Source organism: Maniola jurtina, chromosome 10 (genome assembly GCF_905333055.1).
Source record: "Maniola jurtina chromosome 10, ilManJurt1.1, whole genome shotgun sequence".
Taxonomy (NCBI): Eukaryota; Metazoa; Arthropoda; class Insecta; order Lepidoptera; family Nymphalidae; genus Maniola; species Maniola jurtina.
Window position 1 is genome coordinate 1,063,307 of NC_060038.1, and position 18,120 is coordinate 1,081,426.

The 18,120-nt window shown below is 37.6% G+C and overlaps 2 protein-coding genes and 1 long non-coding RNA gene across 4 annotated transcripts; 2 read left to right on the forward strand and 1 right to left on the reverse strand.

Moving 5' to 3' along the window:
* Nucleotides 1-35: 35 nt before the first annotated feature.
* LOC123869065 (50S ribosomal protein L1-like) lies at nucleotides 36-6,663 on the reverse strand. Its single transcript, XM_045911802.1, has 8 exons — nucleotides 6,385-6,663; nucleotides 6,259-6,311; nucleotides 5,977-6,107; nucleotides 5,220-5,433; nucleotides 4,511-4,678; nucleotides 3,705-3,938; nucleotides 616-713; nucleotides 36-39 (listed from the first exon to the last, which is right to left on the reverse strand). The coding sequence occupies exons 1-8, from the start codon at nucleotides 6,401-6,403 to the stop codon at nucleotides 36-38; spliced, it is 921 nt and encodes a 306-aa protein (XP_045767758.1). The 5' UTR covers nucleotides 6,404-6,663.
* Nucleotides 6,664-6,880: 217 nt separating this feature from the next.
* Nucleotides 6,881-8,534, forward strand: LOC123869055. Its single transcript, XR_006796813.1, has 3 exons — nucleotides 6,881-7,468; nucleotides 7,717-7,912; nucleotides 8,122-8,534. It is a non-coding gene; the product is annotated as an uncharacterized LOC123869055 (long non-coding RNA).
* Nucleotides 8,535-10,010: 1,476 nt separating this feature from the next.
* On the forward strand, nucleotides 10,011-17,800 carry LOC123869048. Of its 2 annotated transcripts, none has more exons than XM_045911782.1 (11): nucleotides 10,011-10,941; nucleotides 11,372-11,505; nucleotides 12,417-12,546; nucleotides 13,042-13,207; nucleotides 13,856-14,036; nucleotides 14,450-14,567; nucleotides 14,998-15,118; nucleotides 15,346-15,465; nucleotides 15,938-16,226; nucleotides 16,601-16,718; nucleotides 17,297-17,800. In XM_045911782.1, exons 1-11 carry the CDS (start codon nucleotides 10,168-10,170, stop codon nucleotides 17,549-17,551), a joined length of 2,406 nt encoding a protein of 801 aa, XP_045767738.1. In that variant the 5' UTR covers nucleotides 10,011-10,167; the 3' UTR covers nucleotides 17,552-17,800. The 2 variants fall into 2 exon arrangements, with proteins under 2 accessions (XP_045767738.1, XP_045767739.1); XM_045911783.1 differs by having other exon boundaries at nucleotides 17,313-17,800.
* The last annotated feature ends 320 nt before the right edge of the window (nucleotides 17,801-18,120 follow it).

Genomic DNA, 18,120 nt, shown 5'->3' on the forward strand with positions numbered 1-18,120 from the left:
GTGAACTGATGGGTGAACTGTGACAAAGAGTAAAGTCACCTATGTACAAATGAACAAACCATAACAAACTCACAGGAACTTCATTAACTATATACAAACATTCGTATTTTAAAAAATAAAACAAATTGTATACCCTATATGGCTTTGTACACGGCATCGTTAGATTTTAAATTATTATCGGTCTAAATATTGTTACTTTTACCGGTATTAATAGTGGTATCTAGATAACGTTAATGGATGGGTATCGTTGTTTTTAACGTTAACACATCGGTACTTTGGTAACGGTGAGTATAAGTTTAAATCTTAGTGGTAACGCTATAAAAATATCGGTTAATCAGCCCCTGCTATTCATTCCTAATGCTAACTCCTACCCCTAGTTGTGTTTTCTGCAAAGCACGAAGCCATGAACTGGTGAAGGAGGCCCTGAATGGATGAGTCAATACTTGTCTAGCTCGCGGTAAAATGACTTTGCCACCAACATAGAGATAGTATATTATAAACAAGCCACCAAAAGTATTATTAGCGGCATATTAGACATTTCCTTTTTAACAATGATTGATGCAGGTTTTCTGCAATCACTAGCAGGTTTTAATATTACATTTATGAAGTACATACCTCGTGATGAATAGTCCGTCTCTTTTCGGCCTTACTGACTGAATGTCCTTTAATAATGTGTCTATATTTTCCGCAACCTGCTTTGTGTCCATATTTAACTGGAACAAAAAAGTTGTTTATTTAACAAATGCATAAAATTATTTAATATTTACACTTATACCCAAGCCAGATTTCAAAACTATCATCCAATAATCTATTTTCCCCAATACCCATATCCATCAAATATTATAAGTGCACAGGTGTCTATTTGTCTGTAACTGTTTCGCCGCCCATCCACATAACCGATCTTGGCGAAAGATACAGAGACAGCTTCCCTCCCGAAAACAGACATAGGCTACTTTTTATTCCGAAAAATCGAAGATTTCACACGATATTTTCCATGCTGTAAAATTAACTGTAGAATCAACTCCCATCGGCGGTGTTCTCACTAGATTATTACATAACCAACAAATTCTGAAAGGCCGGCAACGCATTGGCGGTTCCTTTGTTTCTGCAAATGTTCATGGGTGGCGGTAATCACTTAACATCAGGTGACCCGCCTGCTCATTTGCTCACTATTTTTATTTAAATAAATTTTAAAGGAGATCATTATTTTTGGGCCTTTTCTGAAAGTGCCGGCCAACGAAAAAAAATGGTACGGATCGTTAGAACTAGCCATTTGGAGTAATAGTTAATATGGCAGAAAAGTTGTAGGATTGCTCTGAACCAAGTTATACAAGGTCGAAGATTCGTCATTTTCATACATTTTATTGATTTCTAAAAGTGCTGGGAAACATAAAATAATGTTAGATATTGCTAGAACTAATGATTTGAAGCAATTGTCATTATGACGCGAAGGCTGTGGGGCCATTATATGTCGTGTTATACAAGTTATACAAAAAATTAATATACTTTGTATAATTAATTGTAACCGATTTTATGATTTTGTTACTGTTCTGATTGTTTTATACGAATTTGAATACACGTACAATTATTTTGACTCCCACGAAGTGCTGGATCAGCTGCAATGTGGACAAAATTCGTTTATACATATCTGGATTGTATGCGGCCTTGTAATAATACTAGGTGATCTCATCCAGCCATCTCCCAAACTTCTACCACTGGGATATCTCCGGCGAGCTCTGTGATGAATGCACCTTTTGGTTATAAGTACTTAAGTGTTCACCATAGTAACTACGGGCTTGCTTCAGTCGATAGCTGCCCAAAGCAACCTGCGTCAATTCTTCTGTGAATCTAGGAAAGTCATTGAACGGAGGATGTCGGCTTCCATAGCCTGGAAATGAGCTCTTCTTCTATTATAATTATTGTGTGTGATAACAAGTTCTGCTAAACTGTTTTGCGCATTGACCAGTTCATGGATTTTGTCAAGGAAATCACGTCTGTAGTACACGTTATTGTCTATTGGAATATGATTGCTGTTACCGCGATCCTGAAATAATCGATCACGTTACTTAATGCCCGGTCACTCTGATCAATCCTGAGCAAACGAAAATCTCTTTTAAAGCAATTGTTCATCACTTCCACCATCCAGCGGCAAATGGTAACAAGCTTAGATTTATTGGTTTAGTCAGTGATTAGCTGTGTTTCATTTAAATGTTTTATTTCTAGCATTTGTGTCACATAACCGCATGCCTCAAGAAAGAAAGGCTATCTATAAAGGGCATGTACAGACAGATACAGGCATGTACATATATCTTCAGAAAAGCACTAATTACTTTTTTCAGTGAAAATCATACCCTAACCACAAGTTCTGAAACCACTAAAAGACTTTATATTTGTTGCGACGGAGAAATAATCTACACGCTTCAGCAACTTCCAATGCCCAGATTTTAAATGATACCTTAAATGATATAGAAGATTTTTAATGGATTTTTATCTTAGTCCATGGTTTTAGAGATACCATAAACAATCTTGAGGTAATCTTTCTTTCTTGAGGTGTGCGGTTATGTGGCACAAGTGCCAGTAACAAAACAACAGTGAAAACCTAGCTGACTACTGACCAAGCTAATAAATCTAGACTTTTTACCATTACATGACATTAAGTAACATGATCGATTATTTCAGGATTTTGTCAGCATTGCTGAACGGCTATCATGTCCTGATAGACAACAACGTGCATGCACGGGATTTTCTTGACGTAATCCATGAACGGTCAATGAGCAAAACAGTTCAGCAGAACTTGTTATCACAAACAATATGTAATTATAATAGAAGGAGAGCTCATTTCCAGGCTATGGAAGCCAACATCCTCGGTTCAATGATTTTCCTAGATTCACAGAAGAATTGACGCAGGTTGCTTTGGGCAGCTATCGACTGAAGCAAGCCCGAAGTTACTATGGTGAACAGTACGTATAACCAAATGGTGCATTCATCACCTAGCTCGCCGGAGATATCCCAATTCCCAGTGGCAGAAGTTTGGGAGATGGCTGGATGAGATCACCTAGTATTACAAGGCCGCATACAATCCAGGTATGTATAAACGAATTTTGTCCACATTGCAGCTGATCCAGCACTTCGTGGGAGTCAAAATAATTGTACGTGTATTCAAATATCGTATCGTATAAAACAATCAGAACAGTAACAAAATCATAAAATCAGTTGCAATTAATTATACAAAGTATATTAATTTTTTGTATAACTTGTATAACACGACATATAATGGCCCCACAGCCTTCGGGTCATAATGACAATTGCTTCAAATCATTAGTTCTAGCAATATCTAACAATATTTTATGTTTCCCAGCACTTTTAGAAATCAATAAAATGTATGAAAATGACGAATCTTCGACCTTGTATACCTTGGTTCAGAGCAATCCTACAACTTTTCTGCCATATTAACTATTACTCCAAATGGCTAGTTCTAACGATCCGTACCATTTTTTTTCGTTGGCCGGTATTTCAGAAAAGGCCCAAAAATGTATGGAGCTAGAATGATCTCCTTTGAATCCACACAGAATTGTGTAGTGTTGTCATGTGTTAATCATGTGGACTTTAAAACAAAAGGGGCCAGATGTCACTCTCCACTCACACTTATATGGCCAGTGTACACTAATAACTTAGACAGAGGTTGAAAAATGTAGGTGACTCACCCGACCAATGGGAACCTCCGTAGAACCGAAGTTCTGCTGATGCTCATCCCTCACAACTCGGTACTGCACGCCCGCTGAAAACTTCTTCACTAGCTCACAGATGTTAGCGTCCAGGGTACCGGAGCGAACGTTGGGGAACCTTCTCTTCATCAGCCCACGAATTGGCACCAAGTCAGTTAGGATGTTGGGATGTGCTATTACGTAGTCGTAGTCGCTGAATTTGACTTCGCCTTCCTGTAATTTTTCAAATTATTTTTTCTTTAAAATTCATGCAAAAGTAACTCTATTTGTTTCATGGCTTCTTTCATGGCTCAGCCACTGAATGCAAGAACATATTAATATGTGCGTTTTTACGTACATGACATAACATTCCATAGAGATTATAATTTTATTGATTTTCTAAAAGTTTTACATACACAGTGCAAAATGTTTTACACAGTAAAATTGCGTCAACTGCAACAAAATCATGATAATTAATTTGATGGTTGTCATTATTTGATAGCTATTGGATAGTAAATGAACTATCGACAACAATCGATTGTTTTCGATTGTTCAATTGATACGGTCATATACATAGTTGCGTGAATCGAAAATCGAATGCAATTGCACTTTTGATTTATTCGCTCCAGAGCGTACACTATGCATTCGTAAACCTATCATTTTTTTTGTGAAGAAAAAAATTTACAATTGATTGTCTGTTGTTTGATTCATTAGACTGGTTTTTTTTTTTACAACAACCACCCATCCCTTAAACAGTATAGTCACAGTTTAATACAGCACAAGCTCACCCCCAAATAAAATATTACCTGTATCTTTTTAACCAGTTCCGTGCTGCCCACAGTGGTAGCCCCAGCCTCTGCGACTTGCTTGATCAGCTCTGGGCCCTTACAGAACGCTAGGATGCTGCGCTCCTCTTCGCGAGGGAAGTAGTGTGGTAGCAAGGCCAGGCGTTGAAAGTTCTCCACAAAACGATTCTGCAATACAAAATAATCACACTAATATTATAGGGGCAAAAGTTGATATATGTGTGTGTGTATGTTTGTTACTCATTAACACATAGACAACTTTTTATCCCGGAAAATCAAAGAGTTCCCACTCAATTTTTAAATACCTAATCCATGCGAATGAAGTCGTGGGCATCAGTTAGGTATTAATATTGTAATAAGAGTCATTTCTTATCAAAATATCTTTGCAGAGTGAGTCTTCTGTACTTGTAATGAGCTATTAGCACATAATATAGTACTTGCGGATACCTGGTGTGTGCTACTATGCTAAAAAACCAAAAACTCTAAAACCATCTTCACATCTATTGCCTTTCTAATAAAACCGGTTTGGGGCACTTTGGTTTGATGGTTTCAAAGTCTATTTTTTGGGTTTTATATATCAAGAAGATTAGTAGTAGTATTATTACTAAGGTATTAAGTATTATGTGACATATCCTCTTGGCCTTCTAGACTCATTAGACCATAGACATTAATTTATTGATGTCCTTAGAAAATAATGAGTGTAGCTTACCTTTTTAGCAGCTTCCATGTTAAGTTCCACCTGTGCGTACACATAGGCATTAGGGTCATTGTACATGGTGGGGTGATGTGTCTCCTGGTGTGCCCTGACCGCATCCTCTGCAGTGTACACCACCCACTGATAGTAGCGCATCGGGAATACATCATCTTTGGAAACCTGTTTGTATGAGTCATCTTCATGCTTGTTTATGTTTATTTTGGCTTTCCTGTAATTTTTATTTAAACATGATCAATCCATTTCCGGCCCACTATTGATCATTGATCGCCTCTCAGAATGAGAAGGGTTTAGGCCATAGTCTACCACACTGATCCAGTGCGGATTGGCAGACTTCACACACCCTTGAGAACATTATGAGAAACTCTCAGGTATACAGGTTTTGTCATGATGTTTTCCTTTACTGTTGAGGCATGTGATATTTAATTGCTTAAATGCATAACTGTGCACAGGTTTGCGCCTGGGATCAAACCCCTGACCGAAAAGAAGGGTCAACGTCTTTACCACTAGGAAAAAGGTATATGTTGAACAAAAGAATTAATCTTGACTGAAAATGATTTAATCTAAATGTAGCTCTTATACATGCTTTCCAAACCACATCAGAGAGTATAACGTCACCAACTTTCCGACTGGTTGCTATTGAGTTTCTTGATATAAAAACGCAATAAAGTTTTTTATTTTATTTTGAACCGTCATTATCTTCAGCTGATGAATAAGCTAGTCACTAGATTAAAAAGGTACAATATTAACTTACTTATCTTTCCCTCGCTGGTTATGAGGAATGAAACCTACTTTAGTGATTTCAACCTTTACTTTCTTGGCTCGCGCTTTAGCTCTTGTTCCTTTACGAGCAGCGTAGTATACTGAACCTGTGTTGATAGATCTCTGAAAAAAGTATTGTTCTTTTTAATTTATGATGGCTTTTTTTTTGTTTGGATTTAAAATGTTAAAATTTCTGTGCCCAGAGCATTGCTGGGGAGAAAAGAAGCATGAAATGTTAAGAATAACAGCTGATTGTTGAGGATTGTTTACTTACAATGGCAGTAATATTTTGTTTTTGAAGCGATAAAGTAGCATTAAAGAAGGAACCTGAAAAAAAAATTGTGGATAATTTATCACTTTTAGAAGGGTGAAATAGTATGAAATATCTTTAAAAACTTACGGAATAACGTTCCAGCCATGATTATGTATCTATTACAGTGTCTGCTTGTTACAATTTAGTTATCATTCATTTACCATTGTTTATTATTTAAAACTGGAAAATTGAGGTTAACAATAGACAATTTTTTTAGATTTTTATTTCTTGCATTAGCCTTGCCAGTTTTATGTGACAAATCCTCCGAGTCTCTGTAATATAAAATAGTAGCAATAGTAGATAGTCTATGCCTACGAACGAGACCATGAAAAGGTACGAAAAGCTTTAAAAAGATACAACTTTGTAGTGCACTTTTTGCGTAGGTAATCTGAAAAATATGTAAAAAAAACAATTAATCGCTTTGAGACTAGTAGCTTCAAGCATTTCCAATAGAAAAAAGTAAATCACGCAATTTTGAACTATGTATTTGAAATTGGATTTGTTTACATGATTTTTTGAGGTATAAAAAGTGACAAAATAATAAAGTCTACATCTTGAAAAAGGTACGAAATGAACATGACCCAGCAGGTCGATCGCGTAAAAATTGTCTCAATCTCACATCCAAAAATATCCTTAAGGATCGTTATCGTTACAGTCCTTATAACCGGTACCGCGTAAGCTTTTTCAGGATTGTAGCAATCGGTCGCAATCATGTAGCATTAGGTCGCAATCACGTGACTATCGATACTTTAGTGGTGGGTCATACTTATAATCCGACTAATTTGAATATCTATGGCAACCTAGCAATCTATACGGCCATAGTAGTCTTCCAAACTTGACTGCGTTGTAGCTATTGAAATAAAGTATTACGAGTCTGTGCACCGTGCCGCGGAATATGTGAATTTGTGGTTCTTCTAGGTTCATAGAGTATTGTTTATTTACACTTTACGTTGAGTTGACTTTGTGTCGAAACCTAATAAAGTAATTTAAAAGTCGAAACTAAAAAGGAAACTGGCACTCTACAGGGCCGCCTCTGTGAGGCAGCTTGAGATTCTGTTCCTCGGTGGAGGACCTCTCGGCCGCCAGGTAGCTCTTAAAAATGGGAAGAGCTTTCCAGAAAGCTCAATTCTGTGGGGGCAGGGTGTATTAAACCTTCGTGGAGTGGAAGCGAGTAAGTATTCAAAACATATCGGCCACAAGCTCTATTGCGCTTTGTGGCAGATTTTTTAGTTTTAGCTGCATGTTGACCGTCTAATTTTGATTCAAAGAACGTATGCTGCAATTATGTTAATAATTTATAGTATAAACTGCCACTATAAGACTATGAATAATAGCAGTAGGTTCTATTCTATTGCCATATTATATTGTATTATAACCATTATGAAAATAAGTATGTGGTATGTTTATTACTTTTTGAAGTATTGGATACTGCTTAAGAGCCCCACAAAAGGCAAGGCTGGAGACTTTCGACGCGGAGACGAGCAGCCACTGGCACTAGAGGTGGACCAAAATTTCAACACTTCTTTGACCCCTATCAAAGAACAATATAAGTATAATTGGGAACGTGGCAGTAGAGGGAGAACCCAAAATCCAGATTCCAATAAATGAATCATAGGTATTATGGCAATTACACTTACTTTTGTTCAGTCTGAGTCTGTATATCACAGTTATTTTAAAATTCCACTGTAAGTTTTATAATTATACTGCAAGAGCTGTAAATTTTAAGTGGTTACTGTTACACAAAGGCATATTAAATTTTCAAAGAAATATTTAATACTTTAATATTATGAATTTATGTATGAAATACTTTTATTTCATTTGTAGAGTCCTGACCTGCCTACTCAACCAAGTACATGTACATCACCAATACGAGAAATCATTATTGATGAGCAGCTTAGTGACAACTATACAACAAACAGAGGAGCCTTCACAAATAGAAGCTACACATAACCGCTACATACGCACTAGCATTAGAAGTTACTCAGTCTGTCTATCATGTTGATACTGAGATACCAGAAGTTAGCACACCAACCAGCACACAACACCGTCAGCCTTTAAGAAGTAATAAACTTATCCAAATATATTTGAAACCTTTTCATAGCCATTGTTCACCTAACAACTAACATTTTTTTTAAATTCCATTAATAACAAGATATTAAGATAAGCCTTTATTAACTGAATTGAATTACATTAATGCTATGTACATAATATATTTAAATAAATAATATTTTAGTTTTTGACTGGTGTTTTATTTGTTTTCCTTTTTTCTGCTAGGATCTAAAAAAAACTTATTTAGTAATACAGAGTAAATAATCCATACTTACATACTATAATATTATAAATGCGAAAGGGTCAGACTGTCCGTCTGGTACCTTTTCACGACCCAAAAGTTTAACCGATTTTGACGAAATTTGGTACAGTTAGCTTATATGGGGATGGATGATGGACATAGGCTACTTTTTGACCCGGAAAGACCCATCCGCTTAACCGATTTGTATGAAATTTGGTACTGAGATAGCTTGCGTCCCTATAAAATTGACACAGGCAACTTTTTATCCCGGTACAGTTCCTACGGGATATTTAAATACCCAAATCCACGCGGACTAAGTCGCGGGCATCCTCTATACAAGTTTTCTCTATTTTATCTTCTGATCTGTATAAGGGCACGCTTTTTTCTCTTGAGTTCAGCGTACATAATTGCCCTTGATGCCATAATTATAATATCTGCAAATAATTGGTATAGGCAATATTTATGTTATATACTTCAGGGCGCTAAGAATACAATGTAAATAGTTGTAAGAATAATGTAAATACAATAAATAAAATAAAATAAAATGTATGTAGGTACGTCTTACACATAAACACACAAAACTTAGTTATGAAAACTAAACTACCTAAAATAGTAGATAATTATGTACTATGTTCCCACATGCTTATCACCATTATCATAAACAGAATTTACCCAGGCGCAAATTATTATTGAGTAGGTAGGTACACAAATCTTATGTAATACATACCCTATGCGGCTAATTAATCCAAAAACTACAATAATTTGGTGTTTTTACCACGTTTTTACTAAAAAATTCGCAGTTGAACTTGAATACACCAAACCTTTGGCGGCAAAGTGCAAACATACGAAAGTGTCAAAAGGTAACTTTAAATCTAAAAATTATTCTTCAATGATTTTAACATTATCTTACTTCATATAATAATCCTAATTGCTTTGTTATTTGATAAATTATTTTAAAAAAGCTTTTTAAAATATTTTAACAAAAATATGAGTAGTAAAACGACTTTGGATACCACATATGTCACCGTAAATAACACCTCATGCCTTGTATCAATGAAAGCCTAGTTTGACGTAACATTTGTCGCAGTCCTTTACGGATATCTTACTTCAAAAGTCTTACGTGGAACCAATTTTCAGTCGTGTTCATACAAAATTTTTATCGATAGTGTACTGCATCAATGTCAGAAATTTTTTAGTCCTCGACGGTCCTTTACGGACAGTCTCAATGATACGTGGAGCCAAAACCATGTTTTGACATTGATGCTGTTCTTTAATGATTGATATATGTTTTACGCGATCGACCTGCAGGACAAAAAATATGAATTTCATACATTTCATACCGTTCTAGCAACACTGCTGACGCGGCGACTTTTCAAATAGGCTTTGTTGTCACTGTCAAAAGCTGTCACCTGTCAGTCTGTCAAATCAAAACAATTTTGGATTATCGGTCGGTTACGGATTCACGGGTTTAATAAACGATGTGGGCGAAACAAACTAAAAAATCCTCATAATTGACTGAACTGCACACTGAAATACAGAGCTTTAACTTAATTTGAAATGTTTATAGTGTTCAAGTAACAATGGAGAAATTTAATAGTGTATTGTTATTAATTTCATTGTGTGCGTTATTGTGGGGTGTGGCCGGACAGTATGAATGGCAAATACGGGATTCTGTTGATGAGATTCGGGGTAAAATGGACAAGATTTCAGCTGATAACTGCTACATAAGTCATCTAGACGATCTCTTTTTACCAGAAGACTCAGTCTCTCACCATCCCGATGTGAAAGAAATAAACATCAACCCAGTGTTTCCGAACCGAACAGCTATGTTACATTTACACAACATGGCTATGACTAGAGCGTTTTTCTGGAGTTATATCCTGCAGTCGAGGTTTATAAGACCGGCTATAAACGATACATACGACCCAGGTATGATGTATTATTTCCTATCATCAGTAGCTGATGTTTCTGCGAACCCATTAATTAACGCCAGTTCGCTATATTTTTCGCCCAACACATCGTATACATCGTCTTACCGAGGCTTCTTCAACAAGACTTTGCCGCGATTCGCACCAAGAGCTTTGAGAGCAGATGATTTTAACGATCCAGTCCATTTACAAAAGATATCAACACTGAACACATTCCATGTGGAAGATTTGGGAGCTTACGACCCTGACAGCTGGTCTAAAGACTATACGTCTGATTTCTATCGCATAAATGAGTGGTATTCACTGTGGTTGCCTGACAAAGTGGATAAGAGACACGACACCAAAACAACATATCAAGTGGAAATCAGATATGCAAATAACACTAACGAAACATTCACTTTCCATGGACCACCTGGAAATGATGAGGTTTGTATGAAGTCAAAAATATTTTTAGTTTATGCAGGCCATTTTATTACTGTTAAGATAATAATTATTATTACATCAATATAACCACAGATTTAAAATGCAGGTTCTGCTTAGAAGATCCGGTAAAAAATATTAAAACTTGTGTAAAGCAAGCTTTAAATTTACTGGAATTTTTTAAATGAATATTAACACTCATTCCCACATATAATTTTTTGACTTCCCTGGGATGGAGCATAGAAGTAGAGAGTGTTTTATGATTTCTAGTTTGCCTATCCTGTAAATCGCTGATTCTTTTAAGTCAACAGAACACTCATCTTATATTTAGTGAGCACTTAAATCTGATTATAATTCATACCAATGAGTGATTGCATAGTAATATGTAAAAAAAAAAAATTGTGACTGGATGTTTATTTAAATTGTTAATTTATAGACACCTGGTCCAGTAAACTGGACGAAGCCCTACTTTGACTGCGGCAGACTGAACAAGTGGCTTGTGGCAGCCGTGTCACCAGTTGCTGACATCTTTCCTAGACACACACAGTTTAGACATATTGAATATCCAACGTAAGTAACAGTTCATCATCATCATCATCAATCCATTGTCTAGCTGCCTACTGAACATGTTTCTTGTCTCCGAATAAAAAGGGTTTGGCCAAAAATCCACCAAGCTGACCAAGTGTGGATTGGCAGATTTCACACCTTTGAGAATATTATGGAGGTCAGACACACAGGTTTCCTCATGATGTTTTCCTTTACTTTTAAAACAAGTGATATTTACTTGCTTAAAACACGCAACTCTGAAAAGTTAGATGTGTTTGCCCAGGATCAAACCCCCAACCTCTAGAATAAGAGGTGGGCATTCTAACCACTAGGCTATATTGTATAAGCATATTATGTAGTATGTACCTATGCCTTGCAATATTTTTGGCTTGATTTAACTCAAAACTGATTACATGGCATCCTGTTTGGCTGTGTTCCGTTCAAATTGGATTTAACCAGCATTGCATCCTGATGATAAATCACTTAGTGATATGAATTTCCTGCTTCAAATTCATACTTCCATACTAATCCATATTTAACATTATAAATGCGAAAGTGTATAAGTGTATCTGTCTGTCTGCTACGTTTTCACAGCCCAACCGCTGAACCAGTTTTAATGAAATTTTGTACAGACTTGGGATACATCTCAGGAATGTATCTCAAAGAAATAGGCTAATTCTTATCCCTTAAAATCAGAGAGTTCCTAAGGGATTTAAAAAAAAATGAAATCCAGGCGGGCTAAACCGCAAGCATCCTCTAGTTCAGAATAAAAGGGTATAAATCAATTTATCCATTGATTATCCAAAAATAACCTGAATCTTTTGTTCCATTGTGGCGTGATTGAAGGACAAACTAACAAAAACACATTTTCGCATTAATAATAAAATAACTAGTGTTGTCCTTCAGATTCCTTAATTCATCTATGAAATGAACAGATACACAGCCGCAGTGGTGATGGAGATGGACTATGACAGGATAGATATAAACCAGTGCCCACCCAGCGAGGGTAACGACAAACCCAACAGATTCGCGTCCACCGCCCGGTGTAAGGAGGAGACTACTGAGGTATGTACACTGGTATGGTGCAATAGATGAATAGACATATTTATAGTACGCGACAAGTTGAGATGGCGATCGGGTATAAGGCGGGGAAACACCCCTCACACGCGCCCGTCACCTCCTCTCACCCGCAGCGCGTTAGCGCGGGGCCTATGCGAGTGTACCGGGCGTCCCCACCCCGGTTGCCACCTCGACCTGTCGCGGACTATACATCAATGGTTTTGATGGGGATGGATTATGCTGCCATCCTTTAACTAAAAAACTATTAAGTGCAAAAATATTTTTTTGACTTATCACCAAAAAAATTTTCAAAAACTAACGTTTGTAAAAAAGAGTGCTATGTAGGGCCAAAGGTTTTAGGTAGTTTTTAGTTTGCATAAAGTAGTTGCACAAACATCACTAAAATTTTTACCTATAGTACCTACTTCCTATAAATAATATTGTAAATAATTTTGTGTATGGCAAAATATCTTCATTTAATATAATTATATTTAATCCCAGTGTGAACCAATTCACGGTTGGGGCTTCCGTCGAGGTGGTTACCAATGCCGCTGCCGGCCGGGCTTCCGCCTGCCCAGCATCGTGCGCAGGCCTTACCTGGGAGAGATCATTGAGCGAGCCACCGCCGACCAGTACTATAACAACTTTGACTGCTCCAAGATTGGATGTGAGTTATTTATCATCGTTATCATTACCGTCATCGTCATTATCATTATCATGATTATCGTCAGGCTGTGGATGGGCATAATTGAAAACTAAAGTAATGGTAGTGGATCGATCGATCAAGCTGGAAATCAAGTGCTATTGGCTTGGAAGTAGTAGACGATTTTGTCTATCTCTGCTAAACATCAGCAACAAGGGTAATTGTGTAGGTAGAGCCCGCTTGCCTAAAGGATGCCTAAGACTTGAAGATATTCAAGTTATATTTAGCAGGAAACACGGAAGCCAGAAGGGCATTCCACACCTTTCCACCGCGCTTGGGGGCGCCCCCTACATATAGTACGCGACAGGTCGAGATGGCAGTCGATGAGGCGGGGGACGCTCCGCCACTATCCCACAATGGGATAGCGCGGGGGCTCGGCCTCGGCAACCTGGGCGGTTTACTCGGCTTCTGGAGCGAACTTGAATGGCTGGAGTGAAGCCTTCAGCGGGGTGGGGCAGCGCACGCACAACAGACGGAAACGTTTAAGTGCAGAAACCAGCCCAGAAGGAAGAAGAAGCGAGGGGATTGAGCGGGTGTAAGGGGCGTCCCCACACAGATTGCCCTGTCGCGTGAGTACGCAATATGCATTTTTAATTTTCACCATTTGTTCAGGGATCCAACGTCTACCTGTGCAGTGGGAGAAAGCCCACCCGTTCGTGCGCGCGATCTACGCAGATCGCTACTACGAGTATGTGAACTCCACCAGCGGACCTGCAGCACTTCACACTGAGCGAGTTAACGTTTACGAAGTGCTCAACTTTATCCGAGGCGTGCAGCCGCACAACTGCTCTGAGTAAGTTCATATTTGGTTTATAACAAGGAGGCATTCAAAAAACCTGCATTGATTAAATCTACTAGATAGTATGCCTATACTATAGTATGCCTATACTATAGTATGCCTATACTATAGTATGCCTATACTATAGTATGCCTATGTCTAGATACTGACTGATCTATCAACCCTCAGCTCAAACTACTGGAGTCTGGACTGATTGGATTGAAATGGTATGCAGATAGCGTATATGACACGGTAGACACCCAATAAGAAAGGATTTTTGAAAATTCAACCCCTAAGGGGGTAAACAAGGATTTTTGAATGTATTCTCAAATAAAAACGTTAAAATGATTTTTGTTTCTATATGATGAATGGCATTAACTATTTATTTATTAATTTATTTATATTAACTAAATACGTCTTTGTTACAGATACAACCCGACGGACTTGTTCCTGAACGGCGACATCGCTTACGGCGCGGAGGAGCAGTTTGAGAACCAAGCCAAAATGGCGGTGCGACTCGCCAACTTTATCAGTGCCTTCTTGCAAGTATGTACCGTTTTTAACCCCCAACCCAAAAAGAGGGGTGTTATAAGTTTGACGTGTGTATCTGGGTATCTGTCTGTGGCATCTCCTAATGAACCGATTTTAATTTAGTTTTTTTTTTGAAAGGTGGCTTGATCGAGAGTGTTCTTAGCTATAATCCAAGAAAATCGGTTCAGCCGTTTGAAAGTTATCAGCTCTTTTCTAGTTACTGTAACCTTCACTTGTGGGGGGTGTTATAAATTTTTAATTTACACTTTTAGCTTTTTAGGGTTCAATGCGTAAGTTGTGATAACCGGGTGTCAAAAATAAAACGGGCATTTATGTCGCATAATTTGACATCTGCAAATAAAATCAATACCAGGGTACATTTAGGTACGTCTCGTTTTCCAAAATCAATCTCCGATATAGGTTCATTGAAAATGGATTGTTCTAGGTGTCAGACCCCCAAGAAGTGTTCAGTGGAACGCGCGTGGCGGACAAACCCCTCACTGAAGACCAGATGCTGGGAGAAACGCTCGCCTTAGTTCTCGGGGATTCCAAGGTTTGGTCCGCAGGTGAGGTTTTGAATTAAAGACAATTATTATGTAATAGAAATAGAAAGACATTTTTTCAAATAAACTTCTACAAGTGTTTTTGGATTGTCAAATAAATCTACTTCTGATTTGGAATACCAGCACTAAAAAAAAGCTAGCAAGGACAGTTTTGACTGTGTATGAGAAGTTTTTTACAAGCTTGGTGAGTAGGGTTTAAAAATGTAAATAAAAAATACATTTTTTTAAAGGTACATACTGGGACAGAAATAAATTTACAAATCGCACGTTCTTCGCTCCATTCGCTTACAAGACTGAGTTGAATACAAGAAAGTTTAAACTAGAGGATATGGCCCGAATTAATAAGACTGGTAAGCATATAGTGATTTTTTAATTTCGATACCGTTATTATACCGTTATCAATGATACCGTCATAACGTAGAAGCAGTAACGGTTAACGGTACCCAAACATAACACTATGTCGTTATTTTCTAATCGATTTTTTTGAGAACTATCGTTGATGTGTTATTTTGTTTGATTTAATGTTGCAAATTCAATAAGTGACTTTGATTTCTACTTTTTCGAAATCTTACCTAATGGTAAATACTAAATAGTGATGTATTGACATATTGTAGATCAGGGAACTGTAGCTTTATGGATTCATATCTCTAATACATTTTTACGTGATACCGTACTAAAATCTCTTAGAAGTTTGTATTAAAATTTTAAAGTTTTTGATAAAATTGGAAATTTTCAATGTAAAAATTTTTTTGTCTAAAATGTACCAGTGTCAAATCGCTTCGCGTATAGCCGTATTCCTGTAGGTATACAATTTTCTTACAGATGAAGCCTACACAAACAAACCATGGTTCCAATTCCTCAAACAAAGATGGTCGACAAACTTTGATAGTCTTGAAAAATTTTTCCTCAAAATGAAAATTCGTGACAGTGAACTGGGAAAATATCTGAAGCATTACGAAAGATTCCCAACTTTCTACAGAGCAGCCAACTTGAAAAATGGCCACTGGACTCAGCCGTATTACGATTGTAAGGGACCTTTGAAACAGTGGGTGATCACTTATGCTTCACCGTTCTTTGGATGGGATAACGTTAAAGTCAAATTGGAGTTCAAGTAAGTATATTTTTTTGTTTTTTACGTCATCGATTATGAAACACACGGCTCTATTGACAGTTCTAGTGTTATGACGTCATCACACATTCAATATGGTGGGTGCTTTAAGGTGGTGGATCTATCTATTTACTAGTTTTTGTGGATGATAGGTAAATAATGTCATAATAGACTGAAACTGTGAGAAAGAAATCCAACTTTCTATAGAGATAGATATTTATTTGAATTGAATTAAAAATCCAACACCGGGGAAAAAGGCGGCACAGAACAAGGGCTATGTCCAACAATAGATAAATAAGGACTAACAAAGAAGAAGATATAGATGATCTCCAAACCAATATTAATTAGTGGACTTATATTAATTCGCGTTGTTTCAGGGGAGTGGTAGCAGTGACGATGTCGCTGATGCAGCTCGACGTGAACCAATGTCCGGACAAGTACTACATACCCAACGCTTTCAAAAGTACCGACAAATGTGATAAGGGCTCTTCGTATGTGAGTCAAACTTTTTATTCTTATTGCTATTGACTTCAAATGATCCTAATAGGGACCCGAGACATAATCGCTAAATGTGGGCCTCAAAGAAAATTTCAGAGTCAATCAGCGGGTAATGTAGAGAACGTTGCTTGGAGTTTCTCTTCGTGATCAAATTAGAAATGAGATCCTTAGGAGAATCGGAGTAACCGACATAGCTCAACGGGTGGCGAAGCTGAAGAGGCAACGGGCAGGGCACATAATTCGAAAAACCTATAGACATTGGAGTTTCAAGGTGCTAGAATTGCGACCTCGCACCAGAATTCGCAGCGTTGGCAAACCTCCCCACTAGGTGGACAACGACACCAAAGAGTAGCATTGAACTGCTGAATTTAGGTGGCACAAGACCATGGCGTGTGGAAGTCCCCATAAGAGATCTATATTCAGCAGCGGACGTATATACGTATATCAGCGACAAAACTATCCCAACTACAGTCACTTCTCGTTGCTCGCCAACTCGTTTCTCGCTTTTAGTTAGTTTCTCGCTAATCGTCGGCGATCGGGTAAGTGACTTATAAATATTTTTCATTTTTCAACAGTGCGTTCCAATTCAAGGTCGCGGGTTCGATTCCGGCGGCTACAAGTGCGAATGCCTCCAAGGCTACGAGTATCCCTTCGAGGACCTCATCACGTACTACGACGGTCAGATCGTTGAAGCAGAGTTCCAGAACATTATAGAAAACAAGGAGACGCGCATAGACATGTTCAAGTGTAGGCTCGCAGGCGCTGCGGCTATGCAGAGCAGTGTGGTTATATTACTGGCAGTGTTAATGTTTCTGTGGAAATTCCGGTAATTTGTATTAAAATGTGCGTATAGAACAATAATGCTAAAAATACGCCCTTCCGGCATCAGTTTTCCTCGCCACTTTTAAATATGGGTACCTTTAAGTCAAGACTGAATAGGCATCTTCTAGGCAAGCGCGCTACATCTTAGGCGGCATCATCACTTGCCAGTAGGTCTGATTGCAGCCAAGCTATAGTCAGTAAATTAACAAAAAATACTGGTAAAATGCGACTCGACTCATCTAAAATCACATTACAAATAGCTCAGTATGTTTTCGGCCTAATAATTAATAATGATAACCTAGTAATTTTGATCAACATAATCGATATGCGAATGCAAATATTGTATCGATAAATCTTAATTAATTTGGTACCGATACCGATTTTATACCGGTCACCGGTAACGTCAAAATTATCATCTGTACGGAATACTAAACCTATTGAATAGAAAATACAATAATGGTAGCAATCGTTAAGTACCTCTTAAAAATATTTTTTACAGTAATACCTATTATACAACGCTACATTGCACATAAGAGGAATAGTTATGCAGCTCACACACAAAAAACGGTAGAATATA

Bases quoted from the DNA above. Each gene is read 5' to 3' on its own strand.
- LOC123869065 (XM_045911802.1), bottom strand. The intron at 5,434-5,976 runs GTAAGTTAATAT...TAAAAATTACAG, and splicing joins AACCAGCGAGGGAAAGATAA to GAAAGCCAAAATAAACATAA. The intron at 4,679-5,219 runs GTAAGCTACACT...TTTGTATTGCAG, and splicing joins ACATGGAAGCTGCTAAAAAG to AATCGTTTTGTGGAGAACTT.
- LOC123869048 (XM_045911782.1), top strand. From the start codon at position 10,168: ATGGAGAAATTTAATAGTGTATTGTTATTAATTTCATTGTGTGCGTTA. The intron at 13,208-13,855 runs GTGAGTTATTTA...CCATTTGTTCAG, and splicing joins TGACTGCTCCAAGATTGGAT to GGATCCAACGTCTACCTGTG. The intron at 14,037-14,449 runs GTAAGTTCATAT...TCTTTGTTACAG, and splicing joins CAGCCGCACAACTGCTCTGA to ATACAACCCGACGGACTTGT.